Consider the following 20,687-nt stretch of genomic DNA (forward strand, 5'->3'; position numbering starts at 1 on the left):
CTTGTGATATATCCCATGAAAAGCTACATAATAAAACTAATACAACTCTCCTCTCCCACTCTCAACTGTATTTAAATTGGACGTACTGTTTTCTCCAAGGGCCGAGCAGCTCACGTGTCTGGAAATGTTTTCATGTGTCCGTGTTAGGCTGATGCGGTGAGTCAGTTTGTAAAAGGGCGGCCTTGGCAGAGCCACAGTGAGGCGTGGAGTGCTCGGGCACCTGCCAGATGCTTGGGAAGGGACTGAATGAGTTGTGATTGGAGGTGTTAGTTTCCTATCTTGTGAGCCATTTTTATCCCCAAGAAAGGACTTCATCAAAAAGTTTCCTTAAAATCTCACAGTGTGGTCCACTGTGAGAAAATGCCCAACAGAGAGCTTTACCGTAGTACTGGCTCCGTCCACGTGGAAACACTGTGGAGTGAAAGGAAAAAGTGTTCACAGCCAGGTGGTGTTGGTGATTTAACTGTGAACGTCTAATACATTGAACATAGCAGTGAGGCCTGTGGAGGAGGTTTCCCTTCCCGCCCTCGGGAGCACTGGGGGAGTTTGCAGGTGTGGGCTGCTTCAGACTTAGCGCGGGCTCTTGGGAACAGCATGAATTAGAGTTTTACATTTACAGTTTCTCTGTAGGCCACGTATGTCATATTACTAAGGGAAAATGACCCACACAAGCCATGTAAACTTGCAAAATGATTATATTTTTGCAAGTCAACACCTTTTCTTGAATCCATTGTTCTTTCTTTAAAGGAGTCAGACAAATTAAGTGATTATGATATATCATGTAACTAGGAGAATCTCTTTGTTTGGGGTAAGAGAAATCAATATGAGAAGCACTTGGAATTTTTTCCCCTTTTTAGCAGCTCCTTATATAAGGGTCAGAAATGCTGATTCTACACGAAGGACGACAGTGATAGATGCTGAGGCCCGGCCTCGTTAGACTCCAAACTTCTGCTGGTCTTTGTCACTAGTGTGTGTTACATGGGTTTGGAAAAGGTGGTTGAATACAGAAATCTAAGACTTCCGTATTTAATTGTTTTCTGTATTTAATTTTTAATTAATGTACATTTTATTAGAGAAACTTAGCTTTTAAACAGTCAGGTATCTGTGAGTATTTTTAAATAGATTAACTTTTCAGATAAATGACAAATAAAAACTATTACTAAGTTAGGGCCTGTGATAACAACTTTCTAGTCTTCATTGACCATCTTCTCAATGTTGCCCACTCTGACCATTCTGTTTAAATCGCTTTCTAAAACACACTGTATAATTTACTTATTTTTTATATATATTATTATCTATCTCCCCTGCTAGAACATAAATTTCATGAGGGCAGAGCTCTTTGTCACTTTCCTTGGGACTTTGAACAAGGCTTGGCGTATAGTAAAGGCTCAGGAATATTTGGACAAAGAAATATTATGTCAGTTTCAGGTACACAACATAGCGATTAGACATTTATGTAACTTACAAAGGGATCGCCCCAATGAGTCTCATGCCCATCTGACACAACGTAACAGTTTTTAAAACAAGTATATCTTGGGAGAGTAAAATACTTGACAAATATTTTTTTCTCGAGAAGAATTAAATTCTGAATTTTGAAAGAAGGCTGAGAATCCTACAATATTTAAGAGCTTACCTTCTTGTTGTAGGTGGATATTTTAACGCTGTGTGGATGCCTTCTCACAACACCTGTCTGTAGAACAGGAAAAGCTGCATTCTCCTCAGCAGGAGCAGGGTGCCTCTGCGTGTGGAGGAACCTCAACTGCAGATTCACAAAATGGTCTGCATTTTTTTATGGACAGAGCTTGTCCCTCTCCACCTGCTCTCTGCCCGTCTTCCTCACTGAGCAGCAAGGCTCTGAAAGTGGCAGGTGTATTGCAGACTGTAGCTGAGCAGCCTTCCCTTTCTGGGTCCAGTAAAGACTGTCAGTTCGGTCTTGGGAAAGCACAGGAGAATCTTCATCTCATCTGAATACGGACTCATCACAAACAAGACCAGTAATTCTCAGACACCCAAGCTTACTCTTTGAATTTCTTTTGCTTGGAAAAAAATCTATTGGCATATATATGTATATGTATTTGTGTACATGTATATGTGTATGTGTGTTTATCCATACATATACACACATGTATACATGTATGCAGGGAGAGGATGAGTACCTTAAAGTTTTTGAGCTTTTGAATTGAATAGGTTTTTAGCAAAAATATAGTTTTTTAAAAATATATCTAGCACATTGGAGTACTTCATGGTGTGTTAGAGAAACAAAGATTATTAATAACCTCAGATTCTATTTAGATTTGTAAGAAACCCAGTGATACTCAGTTGGATACTAAAATGTATTGCACAGCAAGCATGTGCCAGGCTGAGTGCTAAGCAGTTTATATGCCTTGTCTTACTTATTCGCTCCATCGCCAGCCCTAAGAAATATGTTTTATCATTATCATGTTACAAGTGAGGAAACTGAGGCTCATGGTTGCTAAGCAGCATCTGTAAGGAGACACAGCTAGTGATTCTATGCCTGACCCCAGGCCAGCCCTTTCCACCATCAGCAGCTTCTCCAGAACCGTAGTAGTTATTTAGGCTAATAGTTTCTTTTTAATAAAAGGGCTGCATTACAGAGTTGCCTTTGTAGCTGGCAGGCTCTTATGAACAATATTTTTTGACCAACTAGAATAAATTTTCTGCAAGAAACATTTCCTTAAAAAGAAAACTTCAAAACTTCCAGTTTATTTGGCACATAAAACGTATCTTTATGAAATAGTCAAGAGTAGTACTTTTGCTGAAAATTAGAGAGTGTGACTGCACTTTAAATAATTTGATTGTGCCCTGACTGGCGTAGCTCAGTGGATTGAGCGCAGGCTGCGAACCAAAGCATCGCAGGTTCGATTCCCACTCAGGGCACGTGCCTGGGTTGCAGGCCACGGCCCCCAGCAACCACACATTGGTGTTTCTCTCTCTCTCTCTTTCTTTCTCCCTCCCTTCCCTCTCTAAAAATAAATAAATAAAATCTGTTTTAAAAAGTTAAAAAAAATAATTTGATTGTGCCATTTAGACAATCTGTTTGAAGGGGGTATAAGGGAGACAGACAGCGATGCCCGAAGCTCTAGAAGGCTCTGGAATGGAGGTGGAAGTTCACTGGACACCCAAAAGGAGGTAGGATTGGATTCCTCGGCCTAGAGAGGTTCACCTGTGTGCACGAGCACCATGGTCCTTGACTTTGCTCTGTGCCATAGGTGGCCAGCCTGGGGAGGACTTACCAAGGACTTGGCTGTGATTAGCTCCTCGAGGAAAGCTGTGGGTGGATGGGTTAGGCAGAGTCTGGAGGATTTGGGGGACAGAGTTGCTCCTTTTTGCTGAAGCCATGAACTTGTGATGAGGAGGTACAACCCATCTGTAGCTAAATAGGTTGAGAGAAGAAGGAAGTACTTTTTGTTCCACAGTAAGACAAGTATTTCAACCACAAGTTCCTTCCTTAAGCAGCCTGTGAGGAAGGCTGCCCTCATGTACTCATGGAAATCACCTGTGCTTCCTGCTGGAGACTTTGTCACTTCATAATTAGTAAGGATTCATTCCATTTCAAAGCATCGTACAAAGCACCAAGGCCTTTATTTTCCAAAAAAACACCTGGTACAGCAGACGTCATTTTATCCTTCTTAGTTTAGTAATGACTCAAGCACATCTCGATTTGCCCAAATTAGTAAGAAGTGCAGATAAAATTTCTCTATTTTTATTCCTTCAAAGCAGGTCGTAAAAGAGAATAATAAAGTTCATTTGGCAATAATGAAGTTCATATGGTACCTTCCTTCCAGAATTCTTAATTGTTTGACATAATATGCGATTTATTGCCACAACAACTCAGGTAATCAAAGAAGGAGCAGTATTCACATTTATAGAACATGTACGTCAAACTTATGTGACATTGAAACCAATAATAACTTTAAAAACCTATGTTAGCCAACCAACATGTATGACCTGGTGTATTTGAATGCATTTTTCCTCTCGCCCTGAATTGACTGGTTGGTTTTGTGTCATGTAGCTATGGTTTAAGAGGAAAAGAAAAATGGAGACTTTTCATAATCAAATAATCAGTCAAGAAGCTGCAGCTAAGATTAATCAGTACTAGAGTTTAGACTGAAAACTTGTAATCCTATAAATATTAATAAACTCAAGAAAGTCCTGCCTCACCAGAGAGATTTAAAATGGAAACATTTAGCAGGAATCATGTCATTATCAGGATATCTGAAAGTAATACATTAATCAGAAAAGTACAACTACATCAGCATATAAAAGGAAAAATAAAATATCTGATACCTTTCAGAACCAGAACTTAGTTGATAAATTTCTGATTTAAGTACCATAAGTCTAAATAGCATACCTGTATTCTCTGTTTCTTTATGCATGAATCTCACAAAATCTGTTCTTTCTCTGCTTTGAAATAGGAAAGTAGTTCATTGCACCCCTGTATTTCCCTCCTCTCTACACAATTTTTGCTCATATACAATTTCCATTTCATCATTAAAAATTAATACTATAACTTTTCTATTTACGTTATAACTTGAACCACTTCCTTCATCCAGCAGTTTCTGTCAATATCCTCTGGCTGCTGGTTATGTAAGATGAAAAAGTTTGTATCACATTTACTTCTTTTCACCCAGTTCCTCCCCCATTCATCTCTTATTTTTCTGCTCATTATGTCATGCTTTTTTACACTGATAACATTTTAAATATTTACAGTCTCTTCTGTAAAAATAATTGCCTTCAATGCTGTGTGCATTGATTCTAAAAACTGAGCATGATAATGTTCCCGATATTATAATTATATATGTGTGTATATATAATTATATTTTCATTATATAATCAAGTGTGGGAACAGTACAGATTTAGTAATTTATTTTTAAAAGTATCCTTCTGCTCTAGAGAGGTGTATGCTTTTCAGGTAGATCAGTGTCCCGGTTTGATGGAGAGGAGCAGACCTCAGGTCCTGCCCCACCCACCCCTGACGGTGCCCTGTGATCCCGCAGACCCCCCTCCAGGGGACGGAACCTTGGAGGAGAGTGGCTGCCAAGATCTGTCATCACTCTAGAATGTGTCTGGGCTTCCCTGGTTTTGAAATGTTCAGTTTCTCCAGTGCATAGGACTGTGTAAAGGAATTTTTCATTGGGAGTCAGTCATGTGCAGTGGTTAAGAAGGCAGATTGAGGAACCACATCTCTGGGTTCAAACTGCAGCTCTCCTATGGGCAAGTTATTTAATCCATACTTCAGTTTCCTCACACAGAGACTGGAGGTAACAGTACCTGTCTCGTGTGGGATTGTTGCGAGAATTAAATGAGTGAGTATTATGAGCAAAGAGTTTAGAGCAGTGCCTGCACTTAATAGGTACTATACTATGAGAGTCTTTGTTGTTATTGCTGTCACTAGTATTGTTATCATTTACTGAAGAAATTACCAAAATTCTTTTAAAATAATTATTAAAGATTTAACTAGCTTTTAATTCTACATTTTATTTTATACATGATAGTTTACATAGAACATATTTTTATCAAGTTAAAACATTGCCAAATATATATGCATTGTATCATTTTTGTAAGCTTGGTTATTTATAGAGATATTTGATAAATTTGTCATTGAACATATCTTTCTTCCTTTTCTATGTAATAATCTCTCTTCTCTCTGGCTGCTTTTCAGGTCTTCTTTCTTACTGGTTTTACAGAATTGGATTATGATGTGCCTTCTGAGGGTTTTGTTTTTGGGGTTTTTTTCCTCCATGTTTCTTATGCCTTGGGTTCATTGGTCTCCTTGAATCTGTGGGGTTTTAGTATCTACCAAATTGGGAAAATTTTTGGTCATGATATCTTCAAATATATTTGTCTTTCTTCCCAACCCTACCCCCATCTCTCTTCTACTCCAATTACACACATATGCCACTGTTTAAAGTTGTCCCATAGTTCACTAATGCTCTATCTATTCTGTAGTTTTTTCCCCTCCCTCTATTTCATTTTGGACAGTTCCTACTGCTAGGTTTTCAAGTTCACTAATCTTTTCTTTGGCAATGTCTGATCTGCTATTCATCCATCAAGTTGTTGTGTGTGTTTTTTTTTAATTAAATCAGAAACATTGTTGATTTTGTCAACAGGACCAGGCCTGTTGTCCGAGTCTCGTTATGTCTTTCACGCCTCCACTGAACATGGTCAGCCTCTCCTCTGGTTTCCTGAATATGAGACCTTCCCTTGTAGCAATGCTTGTAATGCTTTTGTTCATTAATTTCATCATCTGTGTCATTTCAGGATCTATTTCAGTGGATTGGTTTTTCTTCTCATTATGAGTCATATTTTTCTGTCTCTTTTTGATTGGATGCCAGATTCTGAATTTTATCTTGGTGGGTGCAGGGTATTTTTAGGTTCCTAAAAATATCCTTGAGCTTTGTTCTGGCATGTCGTTAAAGTGCCCAGAAACAGTTTGCTGTCTTCAGGTCTCATGTTTAAGGTTTGTTACGCTGGGCTAAAAGAGCTTTTAGTCTGGAGTTAATTTTGCCCACTACCAAGGCAAGTCCCTTCTGAGTAACTAATGCCTCATGACTTGTGAGGTTTTCTGCCCTGGCTTTGGGGAACAGGTACTGTGCCCAGTTGTCTGTGGTCTCTCAGCACTCTCCTTTCTAATCTTGTCCCATTCTTGGAAAGTTTCCCCAGTCCTGTGTATTGATGAGGATTCATCTAAATGCTGGAGAGAAAATTATTTTGGCCTCCCTTCACTCCAGCCTCCAACCCCTGACCTCAGGGGACCTCAGGGCCCTGCCTGAGGTAATCACAGGGCTCATCTTGTTTGTTTCCCACATCTCACTGTCTGCATTTCCTTGTGTCCAGTATCTTGAGAGCTCTTTCCCCCATGTACTTTATCCAGTTTTTTATATATTTATTTTTGAATTTATTGTGGTTATATTGGTTAATAAAATTATATAGATTTCAAGTGTACAATTCTATAATACATCATCTCTATATTGTATTGTGTGTTCATCACCCCAAGTCCAGTCTCCTTCCATCACCATTTGTCCCCCCTTTACCATTTTCTACCTCCCCCCACTCCCTTTCCCTCTGGCAATCACCATACTGTTGTCTGTGTTGGTGAGTTTTGGGGGGTGATTACTTAATCCCTTCACCTATTTCACCCCAACCCCCAACTCCCTTCCTCTCCCCTCTGACAGCTGTCAGTCTGTTCTCTGTATCTATGAGTCTGTTTCTATTTTGTTTATTTATTTTGTTCATTAGACGCCACATATAAGTGGAATCATATGTACTTGTCCTTCCATAACTGGCATATTTAACTTAGCATAATATCCTCTAGATCCATCCATGCTTTCACAAAAGGTCAGATTTCCTTCTTTTTCTACAGCCAAGTAGTATTCCATTGTGTAAATGTACCACAGCTTTTTTATCCACTCATCTAATGATGGGCACTTGAGCTGCCCATAGCCAGAATTTGGCTATTGTAAGTAACACTGCAGTGAACATCAGGATACATATATTCTTTTGAATCCGTGTTTTGGGTTTCTTTGGATATATTCTCAGAATTGAAATCACTGGGTCAGAAGGCAGCTCCATTTTTAACCCTTTGAGGTGTCTCCATACTGCTTTTCACAGTGGCTGCACCAGTCTGCATTCCCACCAACAGTGCACTAGGGTTCCCTTTTCTCCACAACCTCACTGGCATTTTGTTGTTTGTTGATTTATTGATGATAGCCATTCTGACAGGTGCGAAGAGATATCTCATTGTGGTTTTTATTTGCATTTCTCTGATGATGAGTGACATTGAGCATTTTTTCATATGTCTATTGGCCATCTGTATGGTCTCTTTAGAGAAGTGTCTATTCAGGTCCTTTACCCATTTTAAATTGGTTTATTTTTTTTTTTTGTGGTGTTAAGTTTTCTAAGTTCTCTATAAATTTTGGATATTAACCCCTTATCAAATATATCTTTGACAGATATGTTCTTCCATTCAGTGAGTTGTCTTTCATTTTGTTGGTGGTTTGCTGTACAAAACCTTTTTAGTTTGATGTAGTCCCATTTGTTTATTTCTTGTAGCAATATGTATTTTTTGATATAGCTCTTTGGACAAAAGAAAAAAAATCTAGTTTTTTAATTGTTTCGAGTGGAAGGTGAAATCTGTTCTCAGTTATTGCGTGTTGACCATAAGTGGAAATCACTGTGCCCTAGACTTAACTTAAAAAAAAAAATTTTTTTTAAATAGGAAGGAAAACAGATAGTCCTGGTCCACACATTCCTAGTCAGAAATGCCAGAGGCAGCCTGTTCAATTCCTATATACTAGTTTCCTGGCATCCCCCTCAGATTTTGTACCTCTCACCGCCTCTCCTCTTAGGGAGGCCTTCTCAGACCACACTGTCTAAAGCGGCACCCTCGTCCAGCTCTGGCTCATTGCTCTGCTGTGTTGTTCTTCCCAGCTCTTCTCATTCCTGGACGTCCCCGTATTTGTTCATATGTTTGTAGTCGGCCTCTCTCACTAGATAGGCTGTGTGCTCCACGAAGGCTGCACACTTGCCTGTTTTGTTCCCTGCTGAATACTAACTCCTGGGCACATTGTAGGCCCTCAGGAAGTATCTGTTAAAAAAAATAAATGAATGAATGCCAGATACTGCTTGGAGGTTTCCAAACATCATCCAGTGCTGCCCCTACCTTAGAGGCAGGTAACAACTGGGAAGATTTTTCCAGGAACCCAAAGCAGAAGAAAGGTTTTCTAGGGAGCAGGAACAACACATATCACAGATCTTTAAAAAAAAAAGTCTAGTATGGAATTCAGGAATTCAGGAAAATAGGATTTATTAAATTGATTCCATTTTTGCTTCACATTGTCATGGAAATTCTGATTAACAAGCTTCCTTTCCAAGATGTTTTCCCAGAATTAAAAAGAAAAAAATAATAACAATGTTAGACATATTCTGCATTTTTAAAATGGCAACATAAAAATATTAGTATTGAAATTTCTCACACGTTCCTGTATGTGTGTGTGCATCCTCCCCCAACCCCTACAACTTTAGTGATTGTGAAAAGCAGCTGTGGAACTTGGTAATGGAACCATCTGGTCAACAGAAGAGGTGACGTTCCACGAGGCAGCCACTGTGTCATGTGTCTTTCCCTGGCCTTCAAGAGGGGGCACCTTGAGGGGTGACCTAGTGGGTTGAACCTTTCCAAGTCTTCAGCTTTCTCCTTCTTTAGATCCTGCAGCAAACATGCCAATTAAAGTGGTGGTTTTTGTGATGAAGCCTCAAGGAACTGGACTCAGAACATAACTTCTTTATTTCATGCAGCTCAGCAGATGGAAACGACTCTCAACGCTCCCACATTGTCCTGATTTAAATCTGGGACCTGACACTAAAAAGGAGGCTCTGCATCCTATTAACCAAGCCCCCCAGTTGAAGCTGTGCTGCTTTTGTTTGTGTGCTCAGTGCGTTTTCTTCATTCTGTTCCTGGCAGGGCCTTTGGAGAAGAATAGTTTTCTTTAGTGAACTAATAAACAATTATTTTCTAAGAAATGTAGGTATATCTTAGAGTTTGAAGCATAGATGTATATTTTTCGAAAAAAATATTCTCACAAATTCACCAAAGAAAAGTATTTTAGGGAGATTACTTGAAAAACTGAATGTTATACTAAAATATTGATTAGATAAGTAAACATTTACCACTTAGTTAATAAAAGTAGGTTTCCTAAACTAAGTCATGCAACAGAAAATTTGGGTTCTGACTAGAAGGAGCACAGAAATACAAACACATTTTGCTTGATGACATAATTTCTAGCCATCCAAAAAGGGCATGTTTATACAGAGAGCAGAAGTATGGAGCCACGCGGATCTGGGTTTATAATGACAGCGCGTGGCCTTGTATGGCATGTGCTAAATTCTTCTTAAGGATGGAACAAGCTTGCCTTGAACACTTCTCAGCTTCAGGTGAACTCAACTTTAGCTTTGTTGTGTGTTTTTCAGAAGGGCAGCTGAAACGGGAAATTCAGCTTATTACTAAGTTACTGAACAATACTTCCTCCTGTCCATATTGACAAACTCTCACCCACAAGACAGGAGCCAATGACAAACTTGAAAATACCACAGCACCATTTCTCTGGTTCCCCCTCAGCATCCTTTCCCCACCCCACCTTAACACTGTGTTTTCCTGAGCATTTCACAATATTTTTCATCCCTTGTTCCCAGACTTGACCCACTGACCTGAGAATCAAGAAAATGTCATGTTAGTGCCCACTAATTATTGCACACAGAGAGCCTTTTCATCTGGCCTTTCAACCTTCTGGAGGCGGGAGCACAAGCTGTCACTCGCATCATGCAGGGAAAATGAACCTTTACCACATTTTCCTTGTTTTGCAAACAGCACAATAAGCCCAGCTGAGACTAGAGATGAATATGCAGGTTAGGGAAAAATTAACCTAAAATGCACTGTCGTCTGCATGGTTGTCTTAGAGATGACACAGCAGTGCAGTGATTGAAACAACGGTTGTGGCGTGTTGCGGGTCTTCGATATTTACCAGACTCTTGCTGTGGTATCACATTTTCTATTTCAATACTGTCATCTGTGTTTGGTGAAATAATGTTACGGGAAGAACATCCTGTAATTAAAAAGTTAAGGTGCATGTTAAGGCATTTAGGTTTGCATTGTTTCTAGACACGTTTACAGGGATACTGCAGTTTGTTAGTGAGCATTCGGCTCCAGTGCTCATTAATCAGTGCTGCTGGGCCCAGGGTCTCTTGAGCCTTCTGGGTTTTGGGGGATCAGCTACTGTAATTAAAGGGATGAAATATATCATGGTCACAAACTTACCACATCAGACAATTGAAGGTTTCGAACTGGTGGAATTAATCTTTTTAATTTTTTTCCTAGGTATTTAAGATAGAAGTGCTAATGAATGGAAGAAAACATTTTGTTGAGAAAAGGTACAGCGAATTTCATGCCTTGCACAAAAAGGTAACTTCCCCCCTCTTTTTCCCTGTTTGGCAAATGGTATAACATTAAAACTGCTTTCTGGGGCTCCCAAATAGTTCTTGGAACAGTATGATGTCTTTTGTCATGATGTAAATTTCCTTTTAAAAGGCATTATTTAGTCCTTTACAGGTGCTTTCTGAGCAGGTGGGTCTTATGTTACGATCTCTTAGGTAAACAGATGTGAGCCGGCAAGCCACTGGCAGCGTGCCGTGCTGGGGATGGTGGGCTCAGAAGGAATAAGACTCAGACCTGTTTTCTCCATAAAATATACTTAGTGGGCTTTACAAAAAGGAAAAGAAAAAAAGCAAATGATTATTTTATTTTATAGGGAGAAATTTATTAAAATCAACTCATACTTACATGTACCCAGAAAAGAAAATACTCATGTCACATGTATTTAAGGACCATTTGGGCAACATGTGAAAAAGAGGCTCCCTGCCTTTTGTTGAATTATAAAGGCCACTTGCTAGGACTGGTGTTTCGTTAAAAATTTTAGATAAAAGACAAGAATGAAAAAGGAATAGCTGAGTTTTTGAAGAAATGGCCTGTAAAATGTAGAAGAGTAAATACTTTATTTTGTACCCCAAATTTAATATTTTGCAGATTATAAATTATCATTGGGGTACTGAAATTATCTTATTCCTAGAAATGCCTCATGAAATTGCCTAGAAAATCAGTATATGAGTTATTGCAATTTTATCACTTTTCATTAATAATATATGCATATTCATATATTTATGTTTTTTGTGTATGTGTGTGTATACACACACATATGTAAAATGTATGGGATAATTTAATCTCCTCACTTTTGTTACTTGGATAAAAACTTAGATGGGAAGATAATAAGTATTTGAAGAAAGGGCCTATTCTTTTAATTTCATTAAACACATCTTAAATTCCCTGGGAAATATCAGTGTATAAATAATGTGAAAATGTGTTTACTCTGTATTAGAAGTTCTTTAGCATTTTTTAAAATTGAATTTTCCCACTTTTTTTTTTAGGTAAGAGAGTATAGAGTCCTGAGAAGAAACTTTAATAAGATATTCTTGAGAAATTAAGGAGACTGTTTTCTCTCTATGTTCTTTTGAAGAGGAGCTCTAGGCTACCTGTACACTTTTCTGTTAGGATTAAAATTTCATTACACTCAAATTTGCTTCCAAAAGAAACAACACAGATGAGCACAGTCTTGGGCCTGGTGCTGCTCGCTGACTGTACAAAACCTTCAACGCAGAGGCCTCCAAGGGAAACAAACCTGGAATGGGTTTCACGTCCTTCTCAAGAAATTCTCTTTTGTTTACTGTTTTTCAAGGAAACAGATTCTAGAGAGATTTCCAGTAGGTACCTCATGAAAGAAGTCCTTGCAGTGAGATGAAACCAGAACTCCATCCTCTTCCCAACCTCTGGCAACCAGGGTCTGGACTCCCTCCTAACTGCCTGGGTCAGTGCCCATCTCTCCATGACCCCAGCACAGCCCAGCTGTCCTCACCCGGTACTCGGGGACCAACTCCACACCGGGCACAGCTGGGTGACTGCCAATTAGGCCCACCCTGGAGTGGAGGGTCGTTCACCCTGCTCTCCTCTCATACAGTTTATTTTCTTCTGCATAAGAGGACCCTGTCTGCAGTGATTACAAGCAGTTCTTACTCACAGTCAGGAAAAAAACCAGATTTCGTAGGACTTATTTCAATTTCTGCAATTCTGTTAATAATTTGAGCTATTCTTATATTATCAGGCCAACCGGAGTTAAGGGAATAGAAATTTTCAGACCTCCCACTTTTGCATTTTTTCTTGCATTTGTTAGTACACCAAATGCTGCTGTGTGAACCATGTTCCCACATGGTGGTAACGATGGTGCAGAACTGAAGTGTGCAAGCTCTGGGAGCAGAATGTTTCCGAGCCTGCCTTTACCTCTCCCAGCTCTTTAAGTTTTTGCAACAAGTCACATGATCAGTGCCGCAGATTCCCCATTTTCAGTACAGGAATAATTAGAGTGGTAACTTCATTGAATTGTTTCACAGACTAAATTAAATCATGTGTATCACATGGTAAACTTCCAATAATTGATAGCCTTCATTACATATAAATTTTTCCCCATATTCAAGAGTGTTTCCTACAGCTAGATTACTAAAAGAAGCATTTTCTGTCAAAATGTATGGATATTTTTACAGCTCCTGATATATATTGCCAAATTACTTTCTTTCAAAAATGGTTATAGAGGATTTATAATGCAACCAACAAGTATGAAAGTATCATAGAATCTCATCAGCTTTGAATACTACCCCCCAAAATGATATTTGTTTATTTAGCAAGCAGTCTGTGGTGCCTTGTTGCTATTTTAATTGGTGTTTCTTATGGTTTGTTTATGATTCTAGTCCTTCTTTTTGGAATTCTGTTTACGTGCTTTCCCATTTATCTGCAGGGGTCTCAGTTGGTTTTGCTCGTTAGTTTGTGTGGCCTGTTAATAAAATATTAGCCATTTGCTGAAAGTATTTTTCACCAAGGACCTTTTTATTTTGGCTATGATATTTATTTTAATTTACAAATGTTTTAAATTTTTATGTTGTCTAATATGTCAATTTTTACCCCCTCAGATTTTACATAAGATTAGTTGTTTCTTCCAGAGCTATAATGAGTATTTGATTCCATTTCCTTTTAGTTTTTCTTGATTGGTGTTTTTAAGAGTGTGAACTTGGAATCACCTGCATCAGAACAGTGTTTACTGAGGGTCAGACTCCTGAGTGCCACCCAGACACGCTACATCAGACTGTCTGTGGCAGAGCCCAGTACTGTGCGTGCTAAACCAGCATTCCAGATCATTCATGCCTGCTGACTTTGGAGAATTCCTGTAGCGCGGTTACATTGTTAAGGTTTCTCTTAGACACAGCCCTCGCATCCTCCCCTCCATCACATGCACCGAAGCCACAAAGTGTGACACCTTAGAGGTCTTTCCTGCCTTTCTCTCACCTTCCATATCCAGACTGTCATCAAGTCCTGTTGATTTGTTCTTCCAGATTTCTATCATAGGCACCATTTCATACCATCCCAATGTAGAGTCTTACTACTTTATGTAAGTATTTCTTCACTATTTTGGATCTTGGTCTTCTCTTTCATTTTTTGTACCAGATTACTTTTCCTGAAACACTATCTTCATTTTCATCCCTCCATTCAACTGTGTTGAAGTGGGTCTGCGCTGTCTTCCAAATCACAGACAGTGACTCTCGAGGCCAATAATCTTAAACCCTGTGCAGTGTCCTGTTGCTGTTGCAATAAATCACCACACACTTTGCTTTCAAAAACACACATTTATCATCTCACTCTAAATGTGTCAGCAGGGCTCTGTTCCTTGCTGCTTTGCTGCTTCCAGCTTCTAGAGGCTGTTTGCATTCCTTGGCTCATGGCCCCTTCTCATCTTCAAAGCCAGCAGGAATGTCACTTGAACTTCTGCTTCCATCATGCCATCTCCTCTCTCTGACTTTGGCACTTCCACCTCCTGTTGAGATTACATTGGACCTACCTGGATGGTCCAGGATAATCTTCCCATCTCACAATGTTTGATTTAATCACACCTGAAAACTGCCTTTTGCCATTTAAGGTAATTCATTCATGGGTTCCAAGGATTAGGGCGTAGACGTCTTTAGCGGGGACCATTACTCTGTCTCTCACAAACCCTTTACGGGCCAGTCTTATTTCTCTCTGCATCACCTAAGAAAACATCAGTGGCAACCAAGCCCATCTCACCCTGTCCCCCATGTGTGGAAATCACTACCTCCCTGTCTTTGCCATGCTGGATGTCTTTCCCTTTGTGTCACGTCTGTTCACACCAAACTAAAACATTTCAGGTTCTCCTTCTTCCCTGTTTCTTTTATTCCCTAGTCTCTTTGTTCTTGGACTCTTGTTCCATTTAGAATATAAATTTCCACTTAAATTAAAAACATCTCAGAGATGATTAAAACTTAGTTGTCCCTAAGTTTTTCCAACTAAGATATACATTTTTAAAACATAGGGCTCACATCTCATCTTTTGTATTTTCCTCACTGCCTACTAGTGTTGGACACACACTAGGCATTAAATAAGCGTGTGGCAAATGGAATATTTGGAGAACATCATGCATATCAGGTCTGTCCAGGAAAAGTCCAGTCATTGTTAATATAATGAGAACGGTTTGCATGATGTTCATATAACCTGGCAGCTAAGGAGAGTGGACTGGAATGCACATGTGTGAACAATGATGACTTCACTGTACTAGTCAGTGGGGGTGGTAAATGCTGTTGAGAGAGGGTGTGTGCTGTGTGGCCCTCATATTCAAAATGATTGAGTAGGTTGAGCAATGAATCTGCATCAAATTTTGCATTAAGCTAGAACATCCTTTGTGGAAGCTATTTGGATGATTCAGAAGGCCACAGCTATGGGCAACTGGTGATTGGCAGCTTCATCACGACAATGCTTTTGCTCATGCATCACATCTCGTGCAGAGATTTTTGGCGAAACATCAAATCACCCAGGTGACTCAACTCCCCTAGAGCCCAGATTTGGAGCCCTGTGACTTCTGGCTTTTCCCAAAACTAAAACCACCTTTGAAAGGGAAGACATTTTAGACCCTCAATGAGATTCAGGAAAATACTAGAGGATAGCTCATGGCGATAGGGAGAACTGTGTGAGGTCCCAAGGCACCTACTTTGAAGGGGACTGAAGCGTCATTGTCCTGTGTACAATATTACTATATTTTTGTGTCTTCTTCAGTAAATGTCTCTATTTTTCATATGACATGGCTGGATACGTTCTGGACAGACTTCTTATTTATGAATGACTAGAGCAGTGTTTTGTTGACAAGAATAATTTTTACTGTGGGAGTTTAGCTCATCGTCACTTTAATCCCAGGTTATACGTGTGCTTCCTTTGCAGCTCTGCTGGTTAAGATGGGAAGACACCACCACCACACTGACACTGAAACAACCCCCCACCCTAGTCTTCTCCGTTCATATTTAGCACTGTTTCCTTAAAAAATAAACGTATAAGGTGTCCTCCGTCATGACAAGATTAAGACCCAGGCTGTCAGGAGAGAATGAGCCTTAATCTTGTGCATGCTCTCTCCATGTCCCAGCCACACCTGCTCACGCCCTGCTGCTACAGCCAACTTTCAACAGAGGTCCTTGCAAACAGCTTCACCTCCCTAACCCTGGAACCATGGGTGTGGAGAGGAAAACCTTCACAAATTTGGAGCATGTTTTACACGCCCTTCCTGCTGTTTCTTGCCATTTCCAGCCCACCCTTTTATTCACAAAGGTTTCAGGGTGGTATGGTGCTGGATCACTCCTGAGTTAACTGTCCTTGTTCTTATGATTGCCTACCTTTGGCTTGAGAATTGCATTCTCATATTTAATTAATGAAGGATGTATTTCAGGAAAAACAGAAAACTGCCATATGGGGTTAAACCAGGAGCACAGCACCACGTGTAGTGTCTCTGCAGGGAGTTCTGAGGACATAGGGGTTACAATATGGGGTAAAAATTGAATTTTACCCCCGATGTCCCTCACTCTTTTCTTAACTTTAATTTCTTTCCATCTTTTTATTTATGTGCTTGGGGAAAGCGTTTCTGTTCCTTTCTGTGGAGAAATGGGTGTAGAGTTGATGCATATATGGCAGGTCTGTGTAAGTTCTGCGTAAACTCCTCTAACGATGTAAAAGGGGAAGGAGTGGTCCTGCCAGGCGAAGGGGATTGTGTTTCTGGTATCATGGAATCTGCTGGCTATCTGTGGGGATCCAAAAGGCCGTTTGGCTGGACGCAGAGCGGCCAGAACAGTTAATCATCGCATGGACTGGCAGGGGGTTATTTATCTTATAAGCAGCTGAGCCCTAGTGGAAACATATCGTCTCAGGTTTGTCTCTCTGCATCTAAAGCAATCCATTACTCAGCTACAAACGCCGTCACAGATCCCAGCAGCTGTGATGATCGGCGTCCTCGGGACTCCTGACATAAATAAAAAGAAAAAAATGTTTTCAGTGCTGTATCTTCAAGATTTAAACAACAACAACAACAAAAAAGCAGAGAGACAGATAATGGGGTTGATTTTTTTTGTGTGCAATATAAGAAATGTGCAATTCAGTAGTTAAAGGAACTTTATATTTACACTGAAACCTACTGAACTTTTTACCACAGAAGAATTGAGCATTTTCTGGTTTTTTGTTTAAGAAATACCGCAAGTAGAGAGATGGTATACATTCTCTTACAGTCATAGTTCCCGCCCCACTCTCTTTCTCTCTTCTCAATACTGGATCAGTCAGTCTCATCCATACATAGGATATATTTGCCATGTAACAAAATAAAATGTGCCTTTAGCCCTATGCTTCCCTCCCACGTTCAGCCCCTTGCTCTCCTTCCCTCTTAGTACAGTTCCTGGAAAAGGAGCCTCTGTTTTCCAGGTTCCCACTCTCCTTGTCCAGTGGTTCTGACTTCCCAGCATCAGCAGAACAGTATGATTGTGCCCCTTCTAGAAACATTTCCTGACTTAACGTACTATTCCACCCACCCCCACCCCGCCACTGCTTGCCCTGCCGCTCAGAGTCGGATGTCTTAGACCGTGGCCCATGTGTTGGTTTTCTAGTGTAACATAACAGATTACCACACATGTAGCCATTTAGAACAATACAGTTGTGTTATCAGAGTTTCATGGGTCAGGAGTCTGGGCTCAGGTGTCCCAGGTTCTCTGCTCAGAGTCTTGCCAGGCTGAAATCAAGGGCCCCCAAGGCTGTGACCTCATCTGAAGCTTAGTGTCCTCTTCACAGTGTCATGTCCTTATTGAGGCAGAACTCAGTTCTTCACAGTCATAGAACTAAGGTCCCTTTTTTCTTGTCCTCATCCAGGGATAGCTCTCAGCTCTTAGAGGCCACCTAAATCCTAGCCATGTGGCCAGTCAGCTTATGTCTTCCAAGCCTGCTACGACTAGATATTACAGCATGTAATACGATCAAGGAAGTGACTGTGTTGTCATATAATGTAATACTTGTCATATAATGTAACCCAATCAAGGAAGTGAATATTTCACCCTATTCATAGGTCCCATCTGCACCCAGAGGAAGGGATTATGCAGGCATGTATACCAGGAGGCAGGAATCTTGGGAGCAACCTTAGGATTCTGCCTGTTTCAGCCCTTTTCCTTTGCCTGTACCTAACTGCCAGTGTCATATCCCCCAGTTCCATGGCTCTGAATACCACTCACGTGTTCTGACTTACAGGTTTATGGACTCACCTCCAACTGTCCACACATCATCTCCACCTGGACACCTACTGGACTTCTCCCACTTAAAGTTAGAGCTGCATAATGAATTCCTTTATGTCAGGATTATCTTTGGTGGGATATCATAGGAACTTGACTGGGTTTCTTAAATGTAAGAGATTAATTATTATATTTCAAGAAAACTAAAGGGAAGCATCCAAACCGATGTAGCAGTTCCACATTACCTATGAGCCAATCTCCTTTCTGCTTCACCTTGTTTACTTGAGCATGTGGCTCTCACCCTCTGGTTACAACACAGCTGCTGTCCCTCCAGACATGGCTTCCACATTTCTGGTGGGAAGGAGAGCTCGTTTTGTTTTGTTTTGTTTTGTTTTGTTTTGTTTGTTTTTGAGGAAAGCAGGAACCCTACCCAGTAGACTTATACTACCTTTCATTAACAGCTCTGTCACTTGGCCATTCTAATTACAATAGAACTTGGGAAATAGAGATTTTTTTGCTCTATATGTTGGCATTCTGAATAGCATTGGGATGTTTTTGTAAGAAGAAGGAGGTAGTCAGTATTGCACTTGGCAGTATCAGCCATGTCTGCTACTTCCATGGGATTAGATTTGGCTGCAAGTGACTCTAGAACCAAAATAATGGTGACATTAACGGACACACCTTTATTTTCCTCTCACATAGTGTCTAGGGCTAGTGTGGCAAGTTTCATGATCATCAGGGACCCAGACTCTTGTGGCTTTACTGTTCTCAACACAAGGCTTCCACCTCATGGTTGACGGTGACCGCTGCAGGTCTACCATGACTTGGGCAGTTCACGCAGCAGGAAGGTGGAAAGGAAAGAAGGAGAGAGTCCTTCCCTTTGGGACTATTTCCTGAAGGCCACATACACATGCATGTTTACATGCCTTTGACCAGAACTCAGTCATATGGCCACACATAGCTTCCAGGGAGATTGGGAAATGTGTCCCTTTTTCTGGGTGATGAGGTACTCAGCTAAAAATTAGGAGCTCAGTTCTGTAGAAGAGAGGGACAGTGAACTGGGGGAGATAACTAGTGTTCTCTGCCATTTTTCCAAAACCTGGCACCCTGCCACCTTTCAGAAACAACAGGCAGGTCACCCAAAATATGGCTGCCAGGTGACATCGAAAACCTTAAAACGGTAACCTCTCAGATGGCAACAGTCTTAGAATCATTCTGGTCACCTCTTCTTCCCCCATATTCCTGCACTGACAGGATCATAGTCCAGTTCACCATCATCTCTCACCTGACTTCTGCTGGAGCTTTGGGCAGGTCTCCTTACTTTGACTCCAGCCCCCCATAGTCCATCTTGCTGGTAGAATTTAGCATGCTCTCTTAAAGTAAAAGTTACTTCAGGCCATTCCCTTGCTCAAGATACTGTATTTTTGCTGTGTGTAATGCACACTTTCTTGCCCAAATTTTTTAGGGAAAAATAAGGATGTGCATTATATATGGGTATAATGATTTCATACCATGGGTATAATAATCCCATGTATGATGTGCACAAAAACGTGGGTGCACGTTATACACAGCAAAATACGGTATTCAGTTTGCTTCCTGTTTAAAATGATGTGCAAATCCCACCTTAGCCTCCAAGGCCTCCCAGTGTCTGAAGCTGCCACCTCTCTGAACCCATCTCCTTCTTTCTGTGTTTTGAACACCAAGCCTGGTCCTCCCTTTCCATTGCTCAGTCTCTGCTGCAACCTTCCTTCTCCAGCTCCTTCGCTGCCTGCCTCCCAGCATGAATCAGGCCCCAACTCAGACATCCCCATCTCGCACCCGCCTTCCCCAGCTGCCCAACACACATCCCCTTCAGTTACTATCAGCCCTCACTCTGCTTTATTAACTTATTTTTTATTGTCTTTTTCTGGGTACATGAGTACCTCTAGCACTGGATTAACACTGGAGGAGTTGAGTGTCTTCTGTTCCATGACCTTCTTCAGAAAATCTTTGCTTTCCCTGGAACTTACTTTCTTTTAATAGACAAAAGAATAGTGCACTTTATTTAACAAACCCTAAATTTATCCTCCTCCATACTACCTACTGCATCTAATCAAACATCTTCCCACAGGCTCCCCTCTCCAATCCCCTGACCTGTTGCTCTAGCCTGCCCCGATGCTTCTCTAGGCTGCTGTGCTCAGCTGTCCCTGGAGTTCCCTTCCCCACACCAATGGGTGGAGCTCCAAGGGCAGATCCTGTTTTTCTCTTTCTTGCTTTAATCCTAGTTTCCTAGAATTACATGCTCAACTTTGTGTAAAAGAAGGCACGGGAGGTAAACTTTTCAAGTCCTTGAACGTCTGCAAATGCATTTGTTCTCTCTCACTTGGTTGATGGTGGGGCTGGTTCCAGAAGCATCGATCTAGCATCCACTGCCGCTGATGAGAAGTCAGTTGCCACTGCAGTTCTGCTTCCTTTGTTTGCCACCTATATTTTTTTTCTGT

General features: G+C 40.6%; 1 protein-coding gene across 1 annotated transcript in view; it reads left to right on the top strand.

The window, feature by feature from the left end:
* SNX24 (sorting nexin 24) overlaps positions 1-20,687 on the top strand; it is a 140,940-nt gene that overhangs the window by 57,544 nt on the left and 62,709 nt on the right. Inside the window, exon 2 of the mRNA XM_028514771.2 lies at positions 10,892-10,975. Coding sequence (XP_028370572.1) covers positions 10,892-10,975 — 84 coding nt within the window. The remainder of the gene's footprint in view (positions 1-10,891; positions 10,976-20,687) is intronic.

The sequence above is a fragment of the Phyllostomus discolor genome, chromosome 3 (genome assembly GCF_004126475.2).
Source record: "Phyllostomus discolor isolate MPI-MPIP mPhyDis1 chromosome 3, mPhyDis1.pri.v3, whole genome shotgun sequence".
Classification (NCBI taxonomy): Eukaryota; Metazoa; Chordata; class Mammalia; order Chiroptera; family Phyllostomidae; genus Phyllostomus; species Phyllostomus discolor.